Source organism: Phaethon aethereus (assembly GCF_964289735.1).
Source record: "Phaethon aethereus genome assembly, chromosome: 5".
Taxonomy (NCBI): Eukaryota; Metazoa; Chordata; class Aves; order Phaethontiformes; family Phaethontidae; genus Phaethon; species Phaethon aethereus.
This window is the reverse complement of record NC_138579.1, coordinates 61,174,572-61,194,955: the sequence shown is the minus strand read 5'-3', so window position 1 is coordinate 61,194,955 and position 20,384 is coordinate 61,174,572. Positions and strand designations below refer to the sequence as shown.

The 20,384-nt window shown below is 40.9% G+C and overlaps 1 protein-coding gene across 1 annotated transcript in view; it reads right to left on the bottom strand.

The window, feature by feature from the left end:
• The window catches only part of MICAL2 (microtubule associated monooxygenase, calponin and LIM domain containing 2), a gene marked incomplete at both ends in the record, with an annotated part of 108,230 nt that overhangs the window by 71,381 nt on the left and 16,465 nt on the right, over nucleotides 1-20,384 (bottom strand). The window contains 13 exons of the mRNA XM_082000681.1: nucleotides 134-205; nucleotides 4,870-4,982; nucleotides 5,496-5,695; nucleotides 7,847-7,994; nucleotides 8,090-8,180; nucleotides 8,379-8,505; nucleotides 9,722-9,837; nucleotides 10,640-10,897; nucleotides 12,506-12,606; nucleotides 13,535-13,690; nucleotides 15,466-15,567; nucleotides 16,695-16,811; nucleotides 17,446-17,653. Of these exons, the coding sequence (XP_081856807.1) occupies nucleotides 134-205; nucleotides 4,870-4,982; nucleotides 5,496-5,695; nucleotides 7,847-7,994; nucleotides 8,090-8,180; nucleotides 8,379-8,505; nucleotides 9,722-9,837; nucleotides 10,640-10,897; nucleotides 12,506-12,606; nucleotides 13,535-13,690; nucleotides 15,466-15,567; nucleotides 16,695-16,811; nucleotides 17,446-17,653 (1,809 nt within the window). The remainder of the gene's footprint in view (nucleotides 1-133; nucleotides 206-4,869; nucleotides 4,983-5,495; nucleotides 5,696-7,846; nucleotides 7,995-8,089; nucleotides 8,181-8,378; nucleotides 8,506-9,721; nucleotides 9,838-10,639; nucleotides 10,898-12,505; nucleotides 12,607-13,534; nucleotides 13,691-15,465; nucleotides 15,568-16,694; nucleotides 16,812-17,445; nucleotides 17,654-20,384) is intronic.

Here is a 20,384-nt window from a genome sequence, read left to right as displayed (position 1 = left end):
GTTTTAAGGGGAGCGGCTTTTTGCTCCCACCAAGCACCAGAGGCCAAGCCCTGGCCCCCCAACTCCCGCCGCTTCCTCAGCTCTGGTGCTCATCAAGGAGCTGGATTATGTGTGGACACCACTGAACACCAACCTCCTCGAAGACACCAAAAAGACCTTTTCGACGTCTTTTGTTAGTCTCATTTTCTTCAGTTTTCCCTTCAACCTGAAACGGTAACAAGTTCTATGGATTACTGCAGCAGTTACCAGATTTATCCAAGAAGTTCCTCCCAGGATATTAACTTTCATAACCAGACCAGTGTGGCCTGGCCTGCGTTAAACAAAGCAAACACAGGTGAGCAGCGTGAACATGCGAGAGGCCCCATTGCAGTGGCGTGCCTCATTAGTCCCCCTCAGCTCAGCAGGGTCGCTCCTCATGCGAGGAGCCTGGTGGCCCTCACAGCAGTTATGTACATAACAGCTGCCCTGTAACCCCTGACTGAGAGCTCTTGCTGGACTCTGATGGGTAATGAAAAATACATGTTCGTACACTTTGTTGAACACAGGCCCTACAATGCCAGTGTTTACCTTTTCCTCTTTCAATACTGATGAATTTATAATTGGGTCCCTCACTACAAGAAGGACATTGAGTTGCTGGAGCGTGTCCAGAGAAGGGCAACAAAGCTGGTGAGGGGTCTGGAGAACAAGTCTTATCAGGAGCGGCTGAGGGAACTGGGGTTGTTCAGTCTGGAGAAGAGGAGGCTGAGGGGAGACCTCATCACTCTCAACAACTACCTGAAAGGGGGTTGTGGTGAGGTGGGTGTTGGTCTCTTCTCCCAAGTAACTAGTGATAGGACAAGAAGTGGCCTCAAGTTGTAGCAGGGGAGGTTTAGACTGGATATTAGGAAAAATTTCTTTACGGAGAGAGTGGTCAAGCATTGGAACAGGCTGCCCAGGGAGGTGGTGGAGTCACCAGCACTGGAAGCATTCAAAAAACATGTGTAGACCTTGCACTTCGGGACATGGTTTAGTGAGCTTGGTGGTGTTGACAGTTGGACTTGATGATCTTAAAGGTCTTTTCCAACCCTAATGATTCTGTGTGATGCTGTGTAATTCATAAAGCACTAACGCATCCTTGAAGAAGGCATTACAGCACCAGTTATTCTGTGAATTTTGATCTAGACTGCACTGGTTTCCAGATAAATTACAAAACCCAGAAACCTGTCACTCTTTCACTATAACCTCCACATCTCAACCTAGATATCTGCATGCAGATCATGTGTTCACAGTGCAGACATATCTCCTTTTTTGGAGCAATTACTGTCTGCCTTAAAGGTCTGTCTCCCTGACTATGGCTTTACATTACAGTACTTAAGCAACCAAATTGCCTATTTTGTGCTCAAGATATGCACATATTATTTTACTGAACTAGAGATTACACAAATAATAAATAATACATCACACTCAGTCCGCATGAACTTGCAAAATAGTCAATGCTTAAAAATTTGTATCAGTTCTTATTAAATTCAGTCTTGCAGATTTGATACAATTGAGAGGTTTTTTTGTCTGATAAATATCACGTTAGGTTATACTTTATGAACAATAAACCACATTCCATTTATTTGCATTTGCCCACACTAACTTAGCGATTGCTCAGCCAACTTCAAAAAAAGAAAAAAGAATAAAGAGAGAAAGATCAAAGAATACAGGCTTCCTTTTTACATATACACTGTTTGTAATAAATCATTATGCAGTGAATAGAAGTAATCCCAAACAACTTCTGGGCAAACACCAAAAGAATCAGATGACAATATTTTGATTACTTTGTATGCTTTGGTACATTGTCTCTCAAGCACCAGCTCTCAGCAACCTAGCTTGACACTTCACTCAGGCAAGAGTGAACAACATTACAGCACAATGTATTCCGCATGACAATCTGTACCACATAAAAGCAGAATTTGCCTAAGTGAATGGAGCAAACAAAATGTTGCCTTCCAAAAAAAACCTCACACAAAGGACTCTCATTAACGTATTTACAAAGAAGTGAAAGACAAAGCGATTTAATTGCCTAGCAAAACTCCAAGAAAAAGGACTGTGCCCCTTACTGTGTAAACACCTCCATTCATTTACTAATCTGAGCCCAGGAAATCTCAGTTCCTCTCCAGCCCAGCCCACACTCGTAGGAGAATGGGCACCACTATCCAGCCCAGCACAGGCTGCCAGCTCTCTCAGCCCGCACCCAGATAAGGATCCCCCTCCCAGCCAAATGAAAGGACAAACTGGATGGTACGGAAAGTTCAGTAAGCAACACCGTTACCCTGGCTGAATTTTTGACTCTCCGATATGGGAGTGTGCTCCTACAGTCAAACCTGGATAATGCTCAGCACTGCTTTTTGCCGGGGAGAGAACCATGAAACTGAAGCCACAGTCAAACTCTTAACTCAAGCAGTTGCTTTCCAAGGAGCTTAATTTCCCAGCTAGTTTCAGACGGTTACGGCACTCGCAAGTCTCCGTCCTAACCAGAGTACTGTGTTTCTTGCTCAGCTTCACACCCCTTCCAGGCCAGGGCTGCAAAGCCTCATACAAAATAAGGTCTTGACAGTCCCGCTCCCCAGGCTGATTTGGAAAAACATCACTTCCACTTCTCATCTCAAATGAGCCCCTGTAGTGCAAAACCAGAGGGGCACGTCCAGCAATCACCCCATGCTTTCATGTAGTGCCAAGAACTAAACCTTCTGCCATAACAGGAGGTACATTTCATGACAGGAGGTTAGTCCGAGGGCTGTACGGCTTAGTAATGGAAAGCTCTACCCACTACCAAAAGTCTATTTACTTCTGCACATAACTCAGAAAAACAACACCACTGTGGTCGTGAAAAAGGTTTACATTCTAAAAATGTCACCCACAAGAAAAAGCAATGGGTTTTTTTTGCCTATTTGGTTTCTCACTGCTTGGTTAGCTGGGAAACATGTCACTCGGTTTTGTGTATGTCAGTGTCAGGTAAAAGTTACTTCCTGCCAAGGATATATGAGGTTACTGGGCAATTCACTGTCCACAGGCTTTGAAAATGTGTTTGTGGATGGAAAATATTCAAGACACAAGTCAGTCTAGGAAATATCTGGAAATTCTAGAGTAATTCTTTAGGTGAAAAAAAAAATTTAAAAGTCACATTTCTACCACAACCGAGAAGGTAAGATACGAAAAAAATTAAAAAGCAATATATTAAAATACTGAGAGTTGCAGTACATATATGTACACCTGAACTTTTATTAAGGATGCTGAACTCCAAAAGTAGGAAATCTGTACTTTTGCAGGCAAAACTTAAGAGCCTCTGCAGAGATGTAAATGAAGTAATACAGTTAAGCATTAAGGAGGTCTGTTAATAAAAAGACAAAAAAACAAAGAAAGAACTTGAGAATCATGATAGTCAATACACAGTTCCTGGCTAGCCCAGGAAATTCAAAACCTGGAACAGTTTTGCATTAAGCTGCATGTCAGAAAATGCAGAAGTTAAATTAAATTTTGGTGGAGGAGTACATGCTTGCTGTCTACCTTGTGCTGGTTAATCTGCAACAGTTGGACTTGAGACACTGCTGCCTCTAAGCCAGGCTGTGTAGACACGCCCCATTTAAACTGAAGTTAAAATGAAGGTAGGCTTGGCTGTGAAAGCAAAACCCCTCCTCAATGTCTCCTTTCAGCAGAGGACCAAATTAATGAATAGGCAGAAGGTGAAACAGTTTATTACTGAATAATTTCATTAGACTAACTTTTAAATTAAATAATGTAAAACTTTTGAAGTTATAACCCATTCAGAAGCACATAGACAATACTCTCACTGCCCACAGTCCTATATGCCAGACAGTATTAACTGCGGTCTCCATAACCCTTCAAGGCCCTGGAGCCTTTAATCCCAACATGTATGGGCATAGGTGTGTTCTATACAGGGACATAAATAGGGCATAGCAATAGCTTTTCATTCATAAGTGACCAAGAGAGAAAAGTATATGGGTATTACTAAGAGATCATTACCTCAGTCATGCTAGTCAACCTGCCCACTGTTTGTCACCGATGCAGAGTGACATCTAGAAGGGTTTGAAAGCTTCCCTCCAGAACCTCGACAGCACCCACAAACTGAGCAAATCACTGCTTTCATTAAAAAAGGCACTCCCTCCCAATCAATGAGCATTCTAGCATACCAGTGATTACTTGAACTGATATATAATATATATATTTATAATTTTTATATTTAACTCTAGGGATACAGAACTACAGTACTATTTTTCTGATAGCTATTTCTAGAAATAGCCCAGAAAAATTCCAGACCTCCCCGTCACAATAAACAAACCCAAAGTCCCCAAAATAAAAATCTTAGCATCCAGCATTGCACAAAACCTCCTAAAAACACCTTTTGAATAATTTCCAGAAATAAAACATAAGACAATACACATAACAGAGCCAAGATCTCAAATATTTCAACTTATAAACACAAATAAAAAATCCTCCTCACCTCCTCTCACTTTTACCTACACTGAAGATTAACATGGACAACAGATACAAATTCTCCCCAAATACACCCAAATCACTCACTTTGATTCAAAATTTTGCATTTACAGATAATGCTTAACTGAGACTATTATTAATGTTTCAGCAATTGGACACTGACAATTCTTCAGTTTTATGCTTACAAACATCATAATGATTGAGTGTGTACATGTATGTTAGCTTTGTTTATTGTGAAATCTTATTTTACTTTAATATACTTAAAAATCTTCTTCTGCAGGTCTTTTAATAGTAGGATATATATAAACCCTTTATTTCTAAGCCTGACAGTTTACTTTCATCTTTTTAAAAGAGAAAGATTTATAGGGTAAGTCTTCCTTCACAACTTACCTTTGGTACTCGTTTTCTTGGTAAAGTTAAATTGATATAATTATTAAAGATGAAGTTTGATGACTTTGCTGAACACAGATCATTATTTTCTCCATTTTGCTTGTCGCCAGCATCTGTTCAAAAAAACCAACTGCTTAGGACATTCATTCAGATTTTTTTGTATACTTCGACTAAGCCAGAACTTTCCAGTTGATTGCTGGTAGCAATTATATATAAGAAACTCAGGCAAATAAAAGTAAATACAGACAATATAGGGTGAGTTCTTAAAAAAAAGGAAGAGAAACACCCAAGAACGGACATGCTGTATGCAGTCATCCTTACCAGAGAATCACTCTAACGACCTGATACATGAACTTCATGATGTCAAGCAGCAATTAATCCAGCTGCTCCTGTTCCCTGAAACCACCAAGGACCCACAAAACCTTGGTCTTCAATCAAGTTTTCCCTCCCTTTCCTTTTTTAATCACAAGGTAACTATTGCAGACAGAAGCAGGCACGCTCGCATGCCAGAACGGATCAGCTGGGAAAGGACTCTTGGCTCAAGAGCACTACTCATAAGCAGCTCGGATCAAGTCCTTCCGCTCCCCAAACTCGCAAGAATTAGGAGCAGCCTGGGTTTGGCTTACCTACTGCCTGCAGAGGTGTGCCCCTGAACAGTTCGTAAAACTTGGAGAGGTACATGACCATGTTGAGCTTGTCGGGCTCCCCAGCTGACCCCACCTCCTTCCCCGTGGTCACAGGGGGGATCCCAAACTCCTGCTCAGCAATATCGAATGCCAGCTGGTTGTTTTTGACAACGTCCTCTTCGTTCAGAGCATCAAAGTCGCTGTGGAGACAACACACTGGCATCAGAGGCGGTTTGCTCTCTGCTCCCCTTGGAAACACGCAGCACTCCCTTGCCCACTGGAGAGGTGCGGAATAGCACCACGAATGAGGGCACAGGCATTTCACTGGGTCCAAGCTACAGAATCTACACAATGCCAAAGGCCTCATACAAATACCGTAATGACAAATTCTGGCTTTGCCAGAGATGCGATTTAAAAGCTATTTCACTGAACTGAATTTTGATGTAGTCGCACAAAAAAAGGATTCTCGTATTTATGAGGAAATGCAGCTCCTCCTCAGAAGTGTTAAGAAACCTTTTTCCTCTCAAAATACAGCTGTACTACTACAAATCTCACCTGTTAGCAATTGACTTTTTAGTTTCAATTAGTTCTATAAATCAAAGCCAAGAGGAGTAAATTTAGTCTAGCATTTTCTGAAATATATGTGTGCACACCCATATGCAAGGCACGACCTTTCTAAGGTGTTACATACACTGTTTGAATGAGGACCTCCTGTCCACTTCATAAGTGACTTTAGCAGTGCACTAAGTACACCACACATCTGGAACTGTGTTACCCATTCTTTAATCCATTTTCTATGGGACCTATTCTAAGACTCTGATCTCTTGAACAGCTTCCAAAATTCATGATTAAAATAAACACGTGAATAAATTACAAAGCTCCAGGCAGGGTAGTTTCTTTCTCCCCACAAGGAATGTGAGGTTTTGAACCCCCAAATAATTTCTCTCTCTCTCCCCTCCACCCACACACTCTGCCTGTTTCTGGGGCCAGGGGACTGCAGCCCTCCACCCCAGTCCTGCCCGCAGCCCACAGGCAGCCGCCTCTCTCGCCTGCTCGGATTTCATCTGGCCAAGTCCTTCAGCAGTCCCATTTAATACAAAAATCCAACAAGATCCAAACACAATGTTAATTAAACAGCAAGAGGTCCATTAGCTCAGGAAGATAAATCTATCAAGCACTGCACTCTCTAGAAAGTTGAGAGACATGTTTTCCACAGATAGCAAAGATTACTTGCTTCCTACACTCTCCCCCCGCTTATATCCACAAAACCATCCCTAATTCCCTTTTTTTTAAACTAACTCAAAGCAAAAAAAAAATCCTATTCTTACAACATTAGCATTTCCTCTGGCAAAGCTGTACAAACAAGCACCCTGGGTATCGCTCCTATTTTTTCCAACTTATCACACCTCATAAAAGAGCTCAATCATTTCTTTCCTTTATCCACAACAAAGGGAGGCTGACAATAATTCATTCGTGACTCCTCAGCCTGTGTAGGAAGGCAAGAGAGTGCATCTGCTGCATTTTGGAGATCGGTGAGAGGACAGGAGTCACCCCACCACCGACTGCATCAAGCAGGCTCAGTAACCCAGTGCCAGCAATTGCCGTTTCCCAACACCCGTTACACACTGACCCTCTTGTATCTAACCAAGGAACCTTACAAAACATTCATACAGAAGAAGTTGGGTCTTGTAGGGTTAGGATCCCAGAAACACTGTCAAAAGGGGAATGCTGGCTTACACTCAATCCCTAAAGCAGTTACTTCTCAAGGGCCAGCCCTTGCTGCACAGCCCACGTGCAAGGGCACTGCACTCTCTGGACAGAGTGTTGTGCAAAATCACCATCTCCTGTGCACCTCCATGGCCCAACGTTTCCCTAGATGGCTGTCACAGCAACCACTACAACACAGTGAGGATGGCTCAATTAACAGAAATACCTGAACGAGCCTTAACTCGTGACAGTGCCATTATGGCTCTGGTTTTAAACATACTCTAAAAACCTGTCTCCAGGGACCTGGGAATGCAACTCACATTCTCCAAGCACTGCAATTTTTGTTTTAAACAGCCATGTGACTCCCACAAACATGATCATAAGTCATAAGGTTCAAAGCCTTCCTAGCTCTTTGAAAGCATATATATTTAATTTTAAATGCTATGCAACGACATAGAGAAAAAAGAAAGCAAAAACCACCCCACCCTCTCCATGCCCCAAACCCAGCAACGGTGTGCACCTCCTTGCAAAAACCAGCAATAGAAGAGGACTGCAGAGTATCAGTTTTGTTCTGGTTGGTCTTACGCTATACTTTGGTAAATGCTTAATATATCCTACACTCCAGATCTACAGACATCACTTACATGAGGTCAGGTCTGAAGCGATGGATAATTGCACACAACGCAAGGCCACTTTTCCAGGAGGTAGTCAGGTCTGTGACGTTAACGTTACGGTACCCTTCTGTCTGCTTCTGACACCACGTCAAGAGCTTGTTAGGTCGAATATCTGACTCTGCAGTTACAGTGGAGAGCAAACATTTTCATCAGTTTTTTTATGCTCAGAAGGCTCCAAGTATTAAGCTACAGCAAACATGAGACGTCACATACCACGTCTTGAGAAATTCACTGATCTTCTAATGGAGCTCACTCTTTCAAGAGGACATTGTTGTAACTCATTGGTAACATATAATTGTCTCACCTACAAGTGAAAGCAATTGGCAGCATAATGTTAGACTCACTTGGAGAGAAAAAAGTTTTCTCTCTAGGTTGACTTTATCAATAGCTGGTTCTAAATTAAGGAGTCCCTTGAAGCTTTGTTTACACACTACTTGCAGCCCTATTTCTCCTGGACAAAAAATGTACTGTGATTTCACAAGCAAGCCTTTTAGGTACTGACCTGGTGAGGTCGAACACAGCTTGAGTTCAAGTTCGGGTATCTTGTTGCTGGGTCAATGGTATACTGGTCAAAGTTCTTGTTAATATTTTCAGGGGTAGTCTGAGGCAAAAGTCGATAAATGCTTTCTCTTATAGAGAAAAAAGATGCAAGAGATTCATTTTAAAAAATATTTATTATATAAAGAGTATTTTATTTTTTGCAACTACCTGCACCTTATTTTGATTCTGCTAGGACAAGTGTTATGCACTAAATGCATAATGCATCCATCCATTTCTTATCCCTGCTCAGCAGAAGGATGCCAAACAGAAAAAGGACAACAAAGACAGACTCTTAGAACTTATGCCCGTATTTTCCTGCGGCAGGAAGCGAGCAGGAAAAAGGAGAAAAAAAAAAGGAGGTTACATCATTCAGTCATCTGGCTTTGCTTTAACATCCACCCAAGGAGCAACTTCTTTACCACATAACAGCACTAAATCCCGTCGTTCTGCAATTCCTATAACCACCACAGCCTTTTTTATTATGCTGTGCAATTTTCCATTTGGGACTATGCCATGTTTGAGTCATCCCACAGGCTTCTATCTTAAAACTTCTCAAAGCACTGTACTTAATAATACTTCTACTTGCATTACCACAATTATGACTATTTCTGTTATGTAGCTGCCCTGAAACAGCCTAGACAGCTGTAGCAGAGCAGGAAGTTACCATCTGGACCAAAAGTCAGCGACTTCAACCATCAGACCATGGCGACACCAGGGCTGCTGGTGTGCTTAGATTTTTTTTTTTTTTTGCTCTGGTCAAAAAGGCATTACATAGAGAAGCTTCTGGTACAGCATTATAGCTGTTCTCCTTTGCCACATATTTATCAGTCTAAATAAAGAGGGCATAACGGCTATTAAGTTAAAATGCAGAGTTAAAATCACAGATACCAACTATGAAAGCTGGTAGTGTTAAAGTATTTATTTAGATTGGTTTCAGGATTTTTATTTTTTTAATTGAAAGAACAGGTGCTGAGATTGTTGGAGGGTTAATCTTTTGCCACAAGGTATCTTTGGTTTATTTCCTTAAGGACCATACTTAATTCTAGTCATCAGTGACTTAAATTAGTGATTTAAACCCATGTCAAGCACTTTGCTGGATCTCTGTATTAGCGTACAGAAGCTTGCCGAGCAACAACCTACTGCTATTGTAAATTGTTCAGTAACCTGAAGGAATAAATAATTTCAGCCCAATGCCATTGCACCAAGGAAGAATTTCTCTCGTTGGCATTCTGAATACCACTGCCTTCTATCAGTACTACAACTCTTTCAAACACTGGCAATGGAGAAGACAAAAGCAGCACCTACCGCTCAGCAAGGATTTCTAACGGGAGTTTTCCTTGAGCCCAGCTCCGCACCATCCATGCAGTATCAAAAGCAGCTAAGAACCCTCTTGCGCAGCCAGTACCCATTGGCCAGAAGGGCTGTAAGAAGCATATACATTTTAATTCCTTGTATTTTTTCAGGTCTTATTACAAAAGTAACTTGCAATGTGAATTTCGAGTCTAGGGTTTCATACTGTCTTAGAGAACTAGCCCACAAAGAGTTAAAATACAACATAGCCAACTCTTAGTTTTCAGACATTTCTCTCCTCCAAGTCTTAAGTAATGAAAAAGACTGCTGTCACACTTTTTTTTTTAATTTCTGTATTTAAAACCAAATTTCTTAACCTCAAAAGGTAAAGTTGGGGGGGGGGGGAGCAGGGGAGAAAAGACTCAATCAAGAATTAGTCAAGAAAAAGAAAGGGAAAAAAGCTGCCTGCCTTCTCATCTCCTAATTTTGCTTTGGACTGATCTTTTCAAACACTTCAGGCTGTCAGCATGAGTTAAAAAAATTAGTTCCAACATACACTGTTCACTTCAGAAAGAGAAAAGAGAATATATTAAGGCAAAGAGACTGCAGTAAAAATTTGGACCAAGTTTTTCTCTGTGATGGAAGTCAGGAAAATTATGCCATGCACCCAAGCTGAGGACACACAGCTCAGTTTTCAGACAGAAATACAACTTGCATAAAGAAAACGGGATCTCAGCCAGAGACTGCCAGCCAAGCATTAGTTATGACAAACTGTGGCATAAAAAAAAAAGGGGAAAAAAACTATTCCAAAGAAGGTATCATTGTTTCAGGACATGCAAGAGAGAACAGTGTGTTTTGGAGGATAGATCGAATGGCTGGAGTAAGAAAGAAAATAAAAACACAAAACTACTCGGAAGACATTCCAGGATATACCTCAAGCAAACTATCTCCAACAAGCGCCACCAGGAGCTGATGTCTGTGCCTCTCTCTCACTAGTGCAGCATTTTCAGATGCATACATGGAAGTAAAATCAAACATTGCTACATCTGGCTGCCCATAGTGATTAATTGCAAAATCCAGGGAAGGCAGCTGGTAATTGGTTGCAAAGTCAGCAGCTTCTCTGGCGTACGACAGCAAATTGCTCTGGTTCACATTTTCCCCACAGAGGAGCAACTCGGTATCAATATAGTCCTGTAAGGAGAGAAGCATGTAGGATTAGATGCTCCAGCCACCCTCTGCGGATTGGAACACTGCAGTCTCATAGCAGGAGTGGCAACCACACATCTCACACCATAGAGATCCAAGGATATTTGTCATCTCCTCCAAGAAGTTAATGCACAAACACAGGTTACAGTACTACCCCAGACAGAACTCTCTACTGAATAAGCAGCTTTATTTGTAACAGAATATTATAGTGCCTCCCAGTTCCTCAGTTATGTGTTATTTTCATAACATTACTTCCCTCCCATCAAAAGATGTTATCATCATCACTGCAATGCTTTTTGCATGTGTGCACCCCACGTCTGAAACCACACAAGAGCAGAAATACCGACCTACTGACGACACGACGCACGGGTCTCAGCCTGAAGGTTTGACTGAACATCTCAGTAACACCACATTCAAACTTGGATCACAGAAGCTTTGAACTATTTTGGCCTGGGGGGTTTTTTGGCCAGTGTGTTGAAGGACCCTGCCTTTACAGGTCATCCTACTTAGAGCCAGTGATTATTAATAAGGCAGTTTCTATTTACAGCTTAATCGTGGATGAGACCCCTAATCGCAGGGATGATACCACAGAACTGCTGTTAGCCCAGTTGTTTTAGACAGAGTTGGGGTTGTGGGGGTTTTTGTTTTGGTGAGGTTTTTTTTTTCCCCACTCAGACCTGAACAGGTCAGGAAAACAGCTCTGACAGGCCACAGCTGCTGCTCCTCTTCTCCAAACTTCCCACAGATCTCCTGGGACTGCTCCCACCTACAACAGCAGCCCCTCGGCCCCCTCCCGCCCCAGCTAGGCAAGGACAGCTGCTCTGCCCTGGGGGACCCGCTCCTCCAAAAGGACGAGAAACCATGGCACCGAGCCAAGTGGTCCCATCGGAAAGCCAAGCAGCCTTCTGATAGCTCCCCAGGAGTACTTCCTTCGGGAAATGATACTCGACTGTTTTGGCACTGTCTTACTTCACAAGAAAAATTGACCTCTCTTGGGTTTCCAGGAAGAGGCATTTAAATGGTGCCAAAACACTTTCTAGAAACAAAAAGAAAATAAACCCCTACATCTTACAGAAGGAGGAAAAAGAAAAACAGAAAAAAGTTTAAAAGGCCTCAGACCCAAGTACCTTTGAAAGTTCAGGCCATCATGTTTATAGCCTCCTTCTATCACATTTCACCCACTTTAGAGAATTTGCAACTTAGCCTGGGGTAGGTTTTAATGCTTCCTTATTTGCCTGACAAAACTGGACATAGCTGTGCTAAGTTCACCTTTAAATAAATGAGGTTTTTATTTTCTGGTGTGATGACCAAACCATGTATTTCCAAGGTAAGTCAAGATCCCATTTCAGCCAGTTTCAGAACTGAAAAATTGAGGAAGCATTGGTTTTAGTTCTCTACAGAAACCTTGTGCTGACTGGAGGGGGAAAAAAACAAGAAACAGGAAGCCAGAGTAAGATCTAAGTGACCTGAGCTTTAATGAAGTGATTAGTAAGTCTATAAACATCCTCTATAACACACAACATTTATGCAGATTTTCACACTTACTCTGTGCCAAGAAAATAAAATAGGGTTTTAGCCAGCATTTTTACATACGTTAATAATCACTCCTTTGTCCAGAAGACTCTGCTTTTTTGCTGTCATCACAAAATAATGAGTGCTATCTTTATAGTAAACAATATTCTCCAGGTCAATTCCTGAAAAAGAGATAATACATTTATTATCGAGTACAGTGCATCGTCTCTGTCATTTGCTAACTACATGTGATGGTCCCCCCAGATGTCTCCTTCTTGGGGTACATTCACTTTCCCAGCTGGGATGAAACATTAGTTGACAACATGCTATAAAACAAAACAAACAAGAGAAGAGATTGGCCTTACCCCACAAGAGTTTGTCTCAGCATAATTTAAAGTTATTTAGCATCCTTTTAGGAACAGCAAAGCTAACTACAGCGTTAACACTCTTCTGAGGTAGAGAAGGGAAGCCAAGAGAACAAAGGGTTTTTTAGGTTGCTAGGGCTCTGGCATTGGGTCTAGCCAGGAGTTTTGGTTTCTATTATAACAATAATAATAATAATAAAAATCAGCTGTAAATCAAGAATGGAAATGCTTGTAGTGACAGTGGATGCAATTATTCTGAAACCCCTTTTCATAAAGACGTATTTCACAGTTTATATTTTAAGTATTTATGGTAGATTCTTTTCAGTTTATCAGATCTACACATCAAAAAGCAAGAATAAACTCCTCCCAGAAGGGCAGAGACTTTCACAGGGTTTAAGCTGTTCAGTATGTGAACGGATACAAACAAAACAAACCAGGTCTTAAGGGAAATCTCTGGGCACTGAAAATTCTCTTCTAAATTTGTTCAACATAGCAGACATTTTTACAGTTGAGAAAAATTTAAACATCAAAACAAGCTATGATGTGGCAACGCCCAAGCTAAAAAAAAAAATCCCACTGTACCGTAAATGGACACCTCCATCTGCAAGATTCTGGCATCAACAGCATTTTATCACTTTTTTTTTATATACAATATATTTAAATTGATGTTAATAGGAATAGGAGGGGTGGCCAGGCACAAAGAGTTCCTCTCAGCTGGTTGTGCAAAAAACAAGGATGCACCCACCCGTTTCCTCTTTAAGGTCCTGGAAGAACTTCTGATTGAAGATGAAAGCAACACCACTGATTTCTTCCACCTTGGCTTCTGCAGTTGTATTTCTGTTTATAAAATTGGCAGTAATAGCTATAGCCAGCTTTCCACGAAACTCCTTCCTCCTGAAACCTGATAAGCAAAGAAAAGAATTAAAAACACTGGAAACTTCACATTGGACCTTCAGAGAGGGTCAGCTCCAGGCAGCTCCGTCTTTCCTATGTCTAGTCCTACACTTCAAACAACATATCAACAGATTCCATCATTCCTCCAAAACTCCCTTGAATACAAAGAGCCTTTTCTCCCCACTTCCAGATACAAAACTGGAGCTGTACTGCATTCAAGATAAAGTCTCATCAAAAAAAAAAGTCTAGAGGTGACCTACGGGAAGAAGTTGAACATGGGAAGAAGTTAAGGACAAATGATGACTAAAGAAAAACAGATTGGAAATGGAGCAGATCAAATTTAATGGAGAGAAATATTTTTAACATTCTAAATAGCAAATAAGATTTTTGCTATATAGGTGGTGAACTATATAAACTATAGCTTATGAAAAAACATGCAAGAGATCGTCAGTCAAAAGCAGCAGAGAAAGATTTGAAAAATAGAAACCTCTATAGCAGTGCTTAGATGCACACACTACCAGCTAATGAGGTTTTTCAAAGATATTAGGGGTTGAAAAAATATTCAGTGGCTTAACTGTTATATTTCCAAAGTGAGACTGACTACAAAGTTACTTGCTCTCTGGCTCCATCCCAGCTTCCTCTTTTCACAAAAAAAAGCCCACTAAACCACAATGTTGCCATCACACATTTAAGTTTTTGCCTCTGTGTCTTCCCCTTAATCGATAAGTAAATTCTGAAGTAGGACAGAGGGTCCTTGGGGTATTTTTAGCTAACTGCAGATGACTTTTCAGAGAATGTGTACTTTAAGAACAAATAAAATAGCTATGAATTTTTGTCTCTGTGCTTCTTGATATGCTCTTGTTATTTCACTGGGATAGATGTAATATGACAATACCTGCTTCTGCACGTAAACAATCTTCAGGGCACCAAATATTCCCTTAGACCCCGGTACTACGATAGCCATTAACTTCTCAATACAGTCTGCAGCTGAGGTAGGAATAATTTTTTTTTTGCTGATACCTGACTATTTAACAGTCTTTGTGGTGGATAGCTGGACAACAGTGTGGGGAAGTTTCCAATAGAGTATTATAAGGGCTTAACTAGGAAGCTAATAAAACAGGAAAGAGTGTACTTAGCGAACTGAAACTTAAAGCTACAAGGGGAATAAGTAATTAAGAGGCAGGTTTGTTTATGTGATACAGGAGCAGCTTAGCTGGTGTCTCACTAAGACAGACAGCTCAGGTGGTCTGAATTCTCAGCAGCGACTCAGGTTCATGAAGCATTTCCCCCCTCTCCCCCCCACCTTAGAGTTATTTATTATCTTTTGGTATCATTTCCAAAGTAACTGCTTCTGAAGTTAAATCACCTTCATAAAAGAGCAATACCTCTGATGCCTTCATTAAATACCTGTCAGTCATGTTTTGGTCATTAGTTCAAACATACAGTGCAAATTTATGGCACAACAGCAAAGACTATGCAATTCCCGACACATATCTTAAAGCCTCCTTAAAGTTAAATCATCATAATTTCTTAACCTTGAAGCAAGCCCAATGGCATCATGATGCATTTTGTAGGCAATATGCTGATTCTCAATGACATTAAATGTCTTCATTTTGAGCTACAACTTAACAACAAAAGCAGGAAATATCCCATAAAAATAGTTTCCACACAGACTTCAGTGGACTGAAAGGTAGCCTGTTGCTTTATGCTCTCCTCTGACTTTCAGGCCTTCCAAAATACCTTAAAGACCATTAATAAGGCTAAAAGCAGACATTCACCTACCTTCTAACGTGTTCCTGCGGCCATCTGCACCAATAATAACATCAAATTCATACTCTGACAAAGGGTGATCCACCGGGAGAAATTCAGCCCTCCAACCTACCTCTAAAAACACAAAGAATAATATTGATTTGTTCATCAGTAATACAATGGAAAAGTGATTTCAGACTCTGAAGAAAGGGCATTAAGATAAATGGCTTGTTTCTTATTCACACAGAGCTGAATTCTGCCTTGGTCTGATGGAGGGAAGTTCTGCTGCAGCAAAAGCTTCGTTCAGGCTGTATTAGCAAGGTGTCAAGCTCGTAAATTGATAAATAAAAAAAAGGAAGCCTTCATCTGGATCACCTAGTGCACTAAACTTTCACAAGAATATGCTTGAGCACTTCATTCTTACAGAAATAGCCTCACATTATCACTGTCCTTATCAGGACAGTACACATAGATGGTTACAGCAAGGAAGGGCTGGGTGTTAAAAGAAGAAACATAGCATCACATCGTCAATACTTTTAATTGTCTTCTAAATAAAAATTAAACAGAAGCATACTCACAAATCTAAATTTAATTTTTGCATTAACACAAAGCTGACTATATGAAAATGTTTGTATTGTCCATATTTAAAAATTATATAGGCTTTAACTACTTAAAACAGTATATTTGTTCTACTGTCACTATATGACCATTTAAAAAGACATACCATAGTATTTTAATTAAAGTAAAATTTTAAAATATTCTGTTTCTACTATACCCTAAATACTAATCTTAAAAAACAAAATATAAAAAGGAATGAGAAATCTTTCCCTATTTTGTTTAAAAACCTTGCATAAGTTGGCTGATAAGAGTCTGTGTGCCCATGGGAGTTATATCAAATGTGAAGGCAAAATGAGGCCCAGGGAGCTCAATCCATCCTCAATATTTATATTATCAGTCAAAAATTGTTTTTGCAAGAAGATACCAAAAAGCCACACCAGACTCCCTACAAAGCCTCAAACGCACGCCAGAAGGCATAGTGCAAAACCTCAACTTCTCAGACTGGGTCGTATTTTAAGAGTTATCAGTGCTCTGTCACAACTACACTTATCATGCCACAACTGCAGATAGCAAACCTAGCTCAATAAGAAGGGCAAAAAACTCCCATTTCTTTAAACAAAAGCCCACTACCTTGAATGATTTCATATAATGCCTGACGTGAAAAGAAGTTACTGTGAACAGAACTAGATTACGATAAACAATACTTTGGTTTTCTTGATCTTCAGGAGGTTCCAAGACCTTCACGAATTCTAGATTCACATGGATTTCAACTCCTAGTATAAGTGCAACTTTGAAGAGGATAAGTTGAAGTTGTCGAATACCTGTAGACAGCGAGTAACAAAGATATATTTAATATGTAAGTAATCACAGCTGCTACCAGCATTGCCACCCAACTGATATTCATTGTTAACACAAGCATGCAGCGTTATTTCTTCCATACTGCGATGAATGCCAATGTAGCAACCACCACAGGATGTTGTTCTCTTCCGTCTCACTTCCCTCTTGCAGCACAGTCTCATAGGCAATAAAACTCATTTCGGTGAGTTTTAGAACACTTTAGAGCTTTCCTTCTTAATGATATTTAAATGATCTGCTAACAAATATGTTGACCATTTTAGGATTTTATGGCATATTTCCCTGTAAAATATCCCACTTTTTCATATTTTATAATTAGATTAAGGGCTGTATCTACCTTCAACATACTAGAATAAGTATCTATATTCTTCCTACCTATCATTTAACAAATCCAGACTAACAAATAAGCTGCTCCATAAGACTGTCATTTGCTCAATTGGCATTTTGCTTAAATAAGACAAGTTTTCTTCCTCTGCGTGTGTGCACGCACCCACACGTCTAAGGCAGCTGAGCCTTCTGCCAAATAAAGAAAGTCTCCACTAATCTTCTGACCTCAGTACACCTCTTACCTGAAGAGTACCCATGCCCTCAGATACTTACTGATGTGATCAATAGATCCTGCACAGAATTTTCCATAAAATTTCTTTGCTCCCAGTCCCCGGAGGTCGTGGATTGTAAACGGCCAGAGATGCAACACATTGTTTCTTGAAAAAGTGTCCCGCTTCTCCACGACGACAACTTTGGCTCCCAAGAAGGCAAGTTCTATGGCAGTCCGCAAGCCACATGGGCCACCTCCAATAATTAAACACTACCAGAGAAAAAGGAGTCATCTTACACAGGGTTTTGCATTGACTCCCACACAGTTTCTAACTTACTCTTACAGTAGGACTTGACACTCAGCTGGACTTATGCCACAGAGTGTATGCAAGGCATCTATTTAAACCAATAAACATGCAAATTTTGTTCGCATGTTCAGTCAATTTATACAACAGCACGAACTGTGCTTCATGCAGACATAAAAGCCTCTGATAAAAAGATGTAAGAGAAGAAACAGCAAAAAGTCAAACACTTTTGAGCACCTGCTTGCACACTTCTAGCCCACTCACATTTAGCATTTCGAAAGTGCTTGCAGTAAACAGAATTACAGCTATGTAAACGGGAGGGGAAAGGAAGTGAGTGGTTTTGCTGTAGGCTTTTTTTTTATTTTGAAGAGGAAATTGGTGTACGTTTGCCAGGCTTGTTTGACAAATCTATGATAAGCCAGTAGTCTTACAATATCGGTTACTCTCTTTCGAGCAAGGGCATGTCCTCAATGTAACAGCCTAGTTCACCTACTGCTGCGAAGCCGGGCAGGTCGAGAGAAGTCAGCAGCCTTGTCCTGCTTCACCAGAGCCGAGGAACTCAGCCTGCCCTGTTCTACGTCACCCAGTGGTCAACATCCTCACCTTCAGGACAACCACGTTCTAGGAGCTCGTACCTAAGTTTGAGCACCCTCAGAAGAGCCACTTCGGAAACGATTACCGAGCGTTCTCGCTCAACTGTTAGTTGACAGCTGTTAAGTTTTCACAGGGTAACAAGCAAAGGATTTCCAGAAAGCAAACTAATTAAAAAACCCAAACATATCTAATGCTGACATTTTCCTGACTGCTTACTAAAAACTGATTAGAAACAGCCTTATAGCTGGGCAACATTGCTGTTCCACACCTCCCCGCAAAGCCACCCCCAACGGGCACAGCGACTTCACACCACCCACGCCACCAGTGCAAGCACGGGCTCGGGCAGGGAGGGACGAGGTGGGCCTGGGTGGAGGGGCGAGCGCTGGCCGCGAGGCCAAGCCGCGCTGCCTCGCAAATCCAAACGCGTTACCTCACACGCCAGACATGCTCCTGTGCGTCCCGCATGCGGCGCCAGACGGTGGTGACTGTTTCAAAGCAAGCACGGACTGTATCTGGAAGGCTTGTTGGACACAAGTCTGGTTCCCGTTACATTTCAATTTCATAAAATAGTCATTTATTTATTTTGCTTTCTAACTTAACAACTTAAGCAAAAATTATCTGATGCTGACTTTCGTCCATGACTTTTGTCCAACCTAATAATGAAAGTGCAATTTTTTTTAAATTCGATAAATGATTTGAATAAATTCCCACTGAACGAGGAGCTCCTGTGAGGTGCTTTTGCTTTAGGCAACTGTTTTGTTAACTAGAGGTATCAAATAAGTTAAGATGAGGTTGTTGCATTAGCCACTTGGCTTTCTTCCTCTTAAAAGAACATATTTAATTCATAATTTCAGAAGAACACTCCTCACTGCATGCTAGATATTAAGAAAACATCAACAGATGTAATTATATAAAGGAAGAAAATAGAGTGCAGATGTTATCCTGACTGAAGAGGATCACTGCTGGAGTTTGGGTCAGCTCTCTTCTGCACATGCTTGCTGTGATTAACATGGGAACTCTGAGCCACAAGTAAGTGGCTGCCTTCACAGCTACACAGTTTTCCAGTAATGTTCAGCAAGCAGTTAGAAACATTTTACAAATAAAGACCATACATGGTTTGATAAGGTGGGGTGGTTGTTTTGGCTAACAAACTATATTATATATAAATAAATGCAATTCAAAAAAAAAAAGCAGTCTTTTGAGATTTAGTCATAGTGGATCCTGCCAAGTAATAAAACCCACACAGAAAACACTGTTAGTTTCTGCTGGTGCTCTGCACCACAGTATGCTACAATTTTAAGGAGGATTCTGCTCTCTCCCCTCCTCCTATCAGGATGGACAAAATATCTTCCTAATTGCCTAGAGACACTGTGAAAAATGGCTGTATATTTGCCATCATCCATGGTTACCTTCCATAAACATATTTATCTATCCCAGAACTATTTGTTCTTTGATTTATTAAGGACGCTTCCTGCTGGTGTAGAGCTTACTCTTGGCACTTTGTCACCTTTTTTTGAAACTTCTGGGGTCAAAACTAGCACAAAACCCTTGCAAAGGTAATTCTTACTGTGTTTATGTTCCTATCTTTATTAAATAAGGAAGGGGACCGTACCACTGTCCTGTCCCTGCATTCCCCTCCCAGCTCTCCGCTTGCAAATAAAGTCTTGTAGCCAGCCTACAACAAACCTTGAATGGCTTCCTATTCTCACCTCCTGTTATGCCAGTCTCCTGCCTCACCAGGGCCTGCTTTCGAAATTAATTTCTTGCATTTTAAACACAGATCATGACAACTCTGATGTCACATAGGAAGTCTCAAATGATCAATCCTGAAATGTAACAAACAGCCTTGGACAAACGCCAATGGTTTCTTGACATCCACATCACCATTCACAGCTCAACTGTCTTTTACTGGTGCCAGATCATCTCCGAAGAAAGTAAAGGGTAATTTTGACTTTTCAAAGCATCTTCTGCAAATTATTCAAAGTAACAGTTGCTGAAGAGGACTGACAAGGAGGTTTTGCGTATTTCTTGTTCAGGCTGGATATGAAAGGAGAAGACTTGTCTAGATTACAGGGCAGCTTACCCAAGAATAACATCACGACC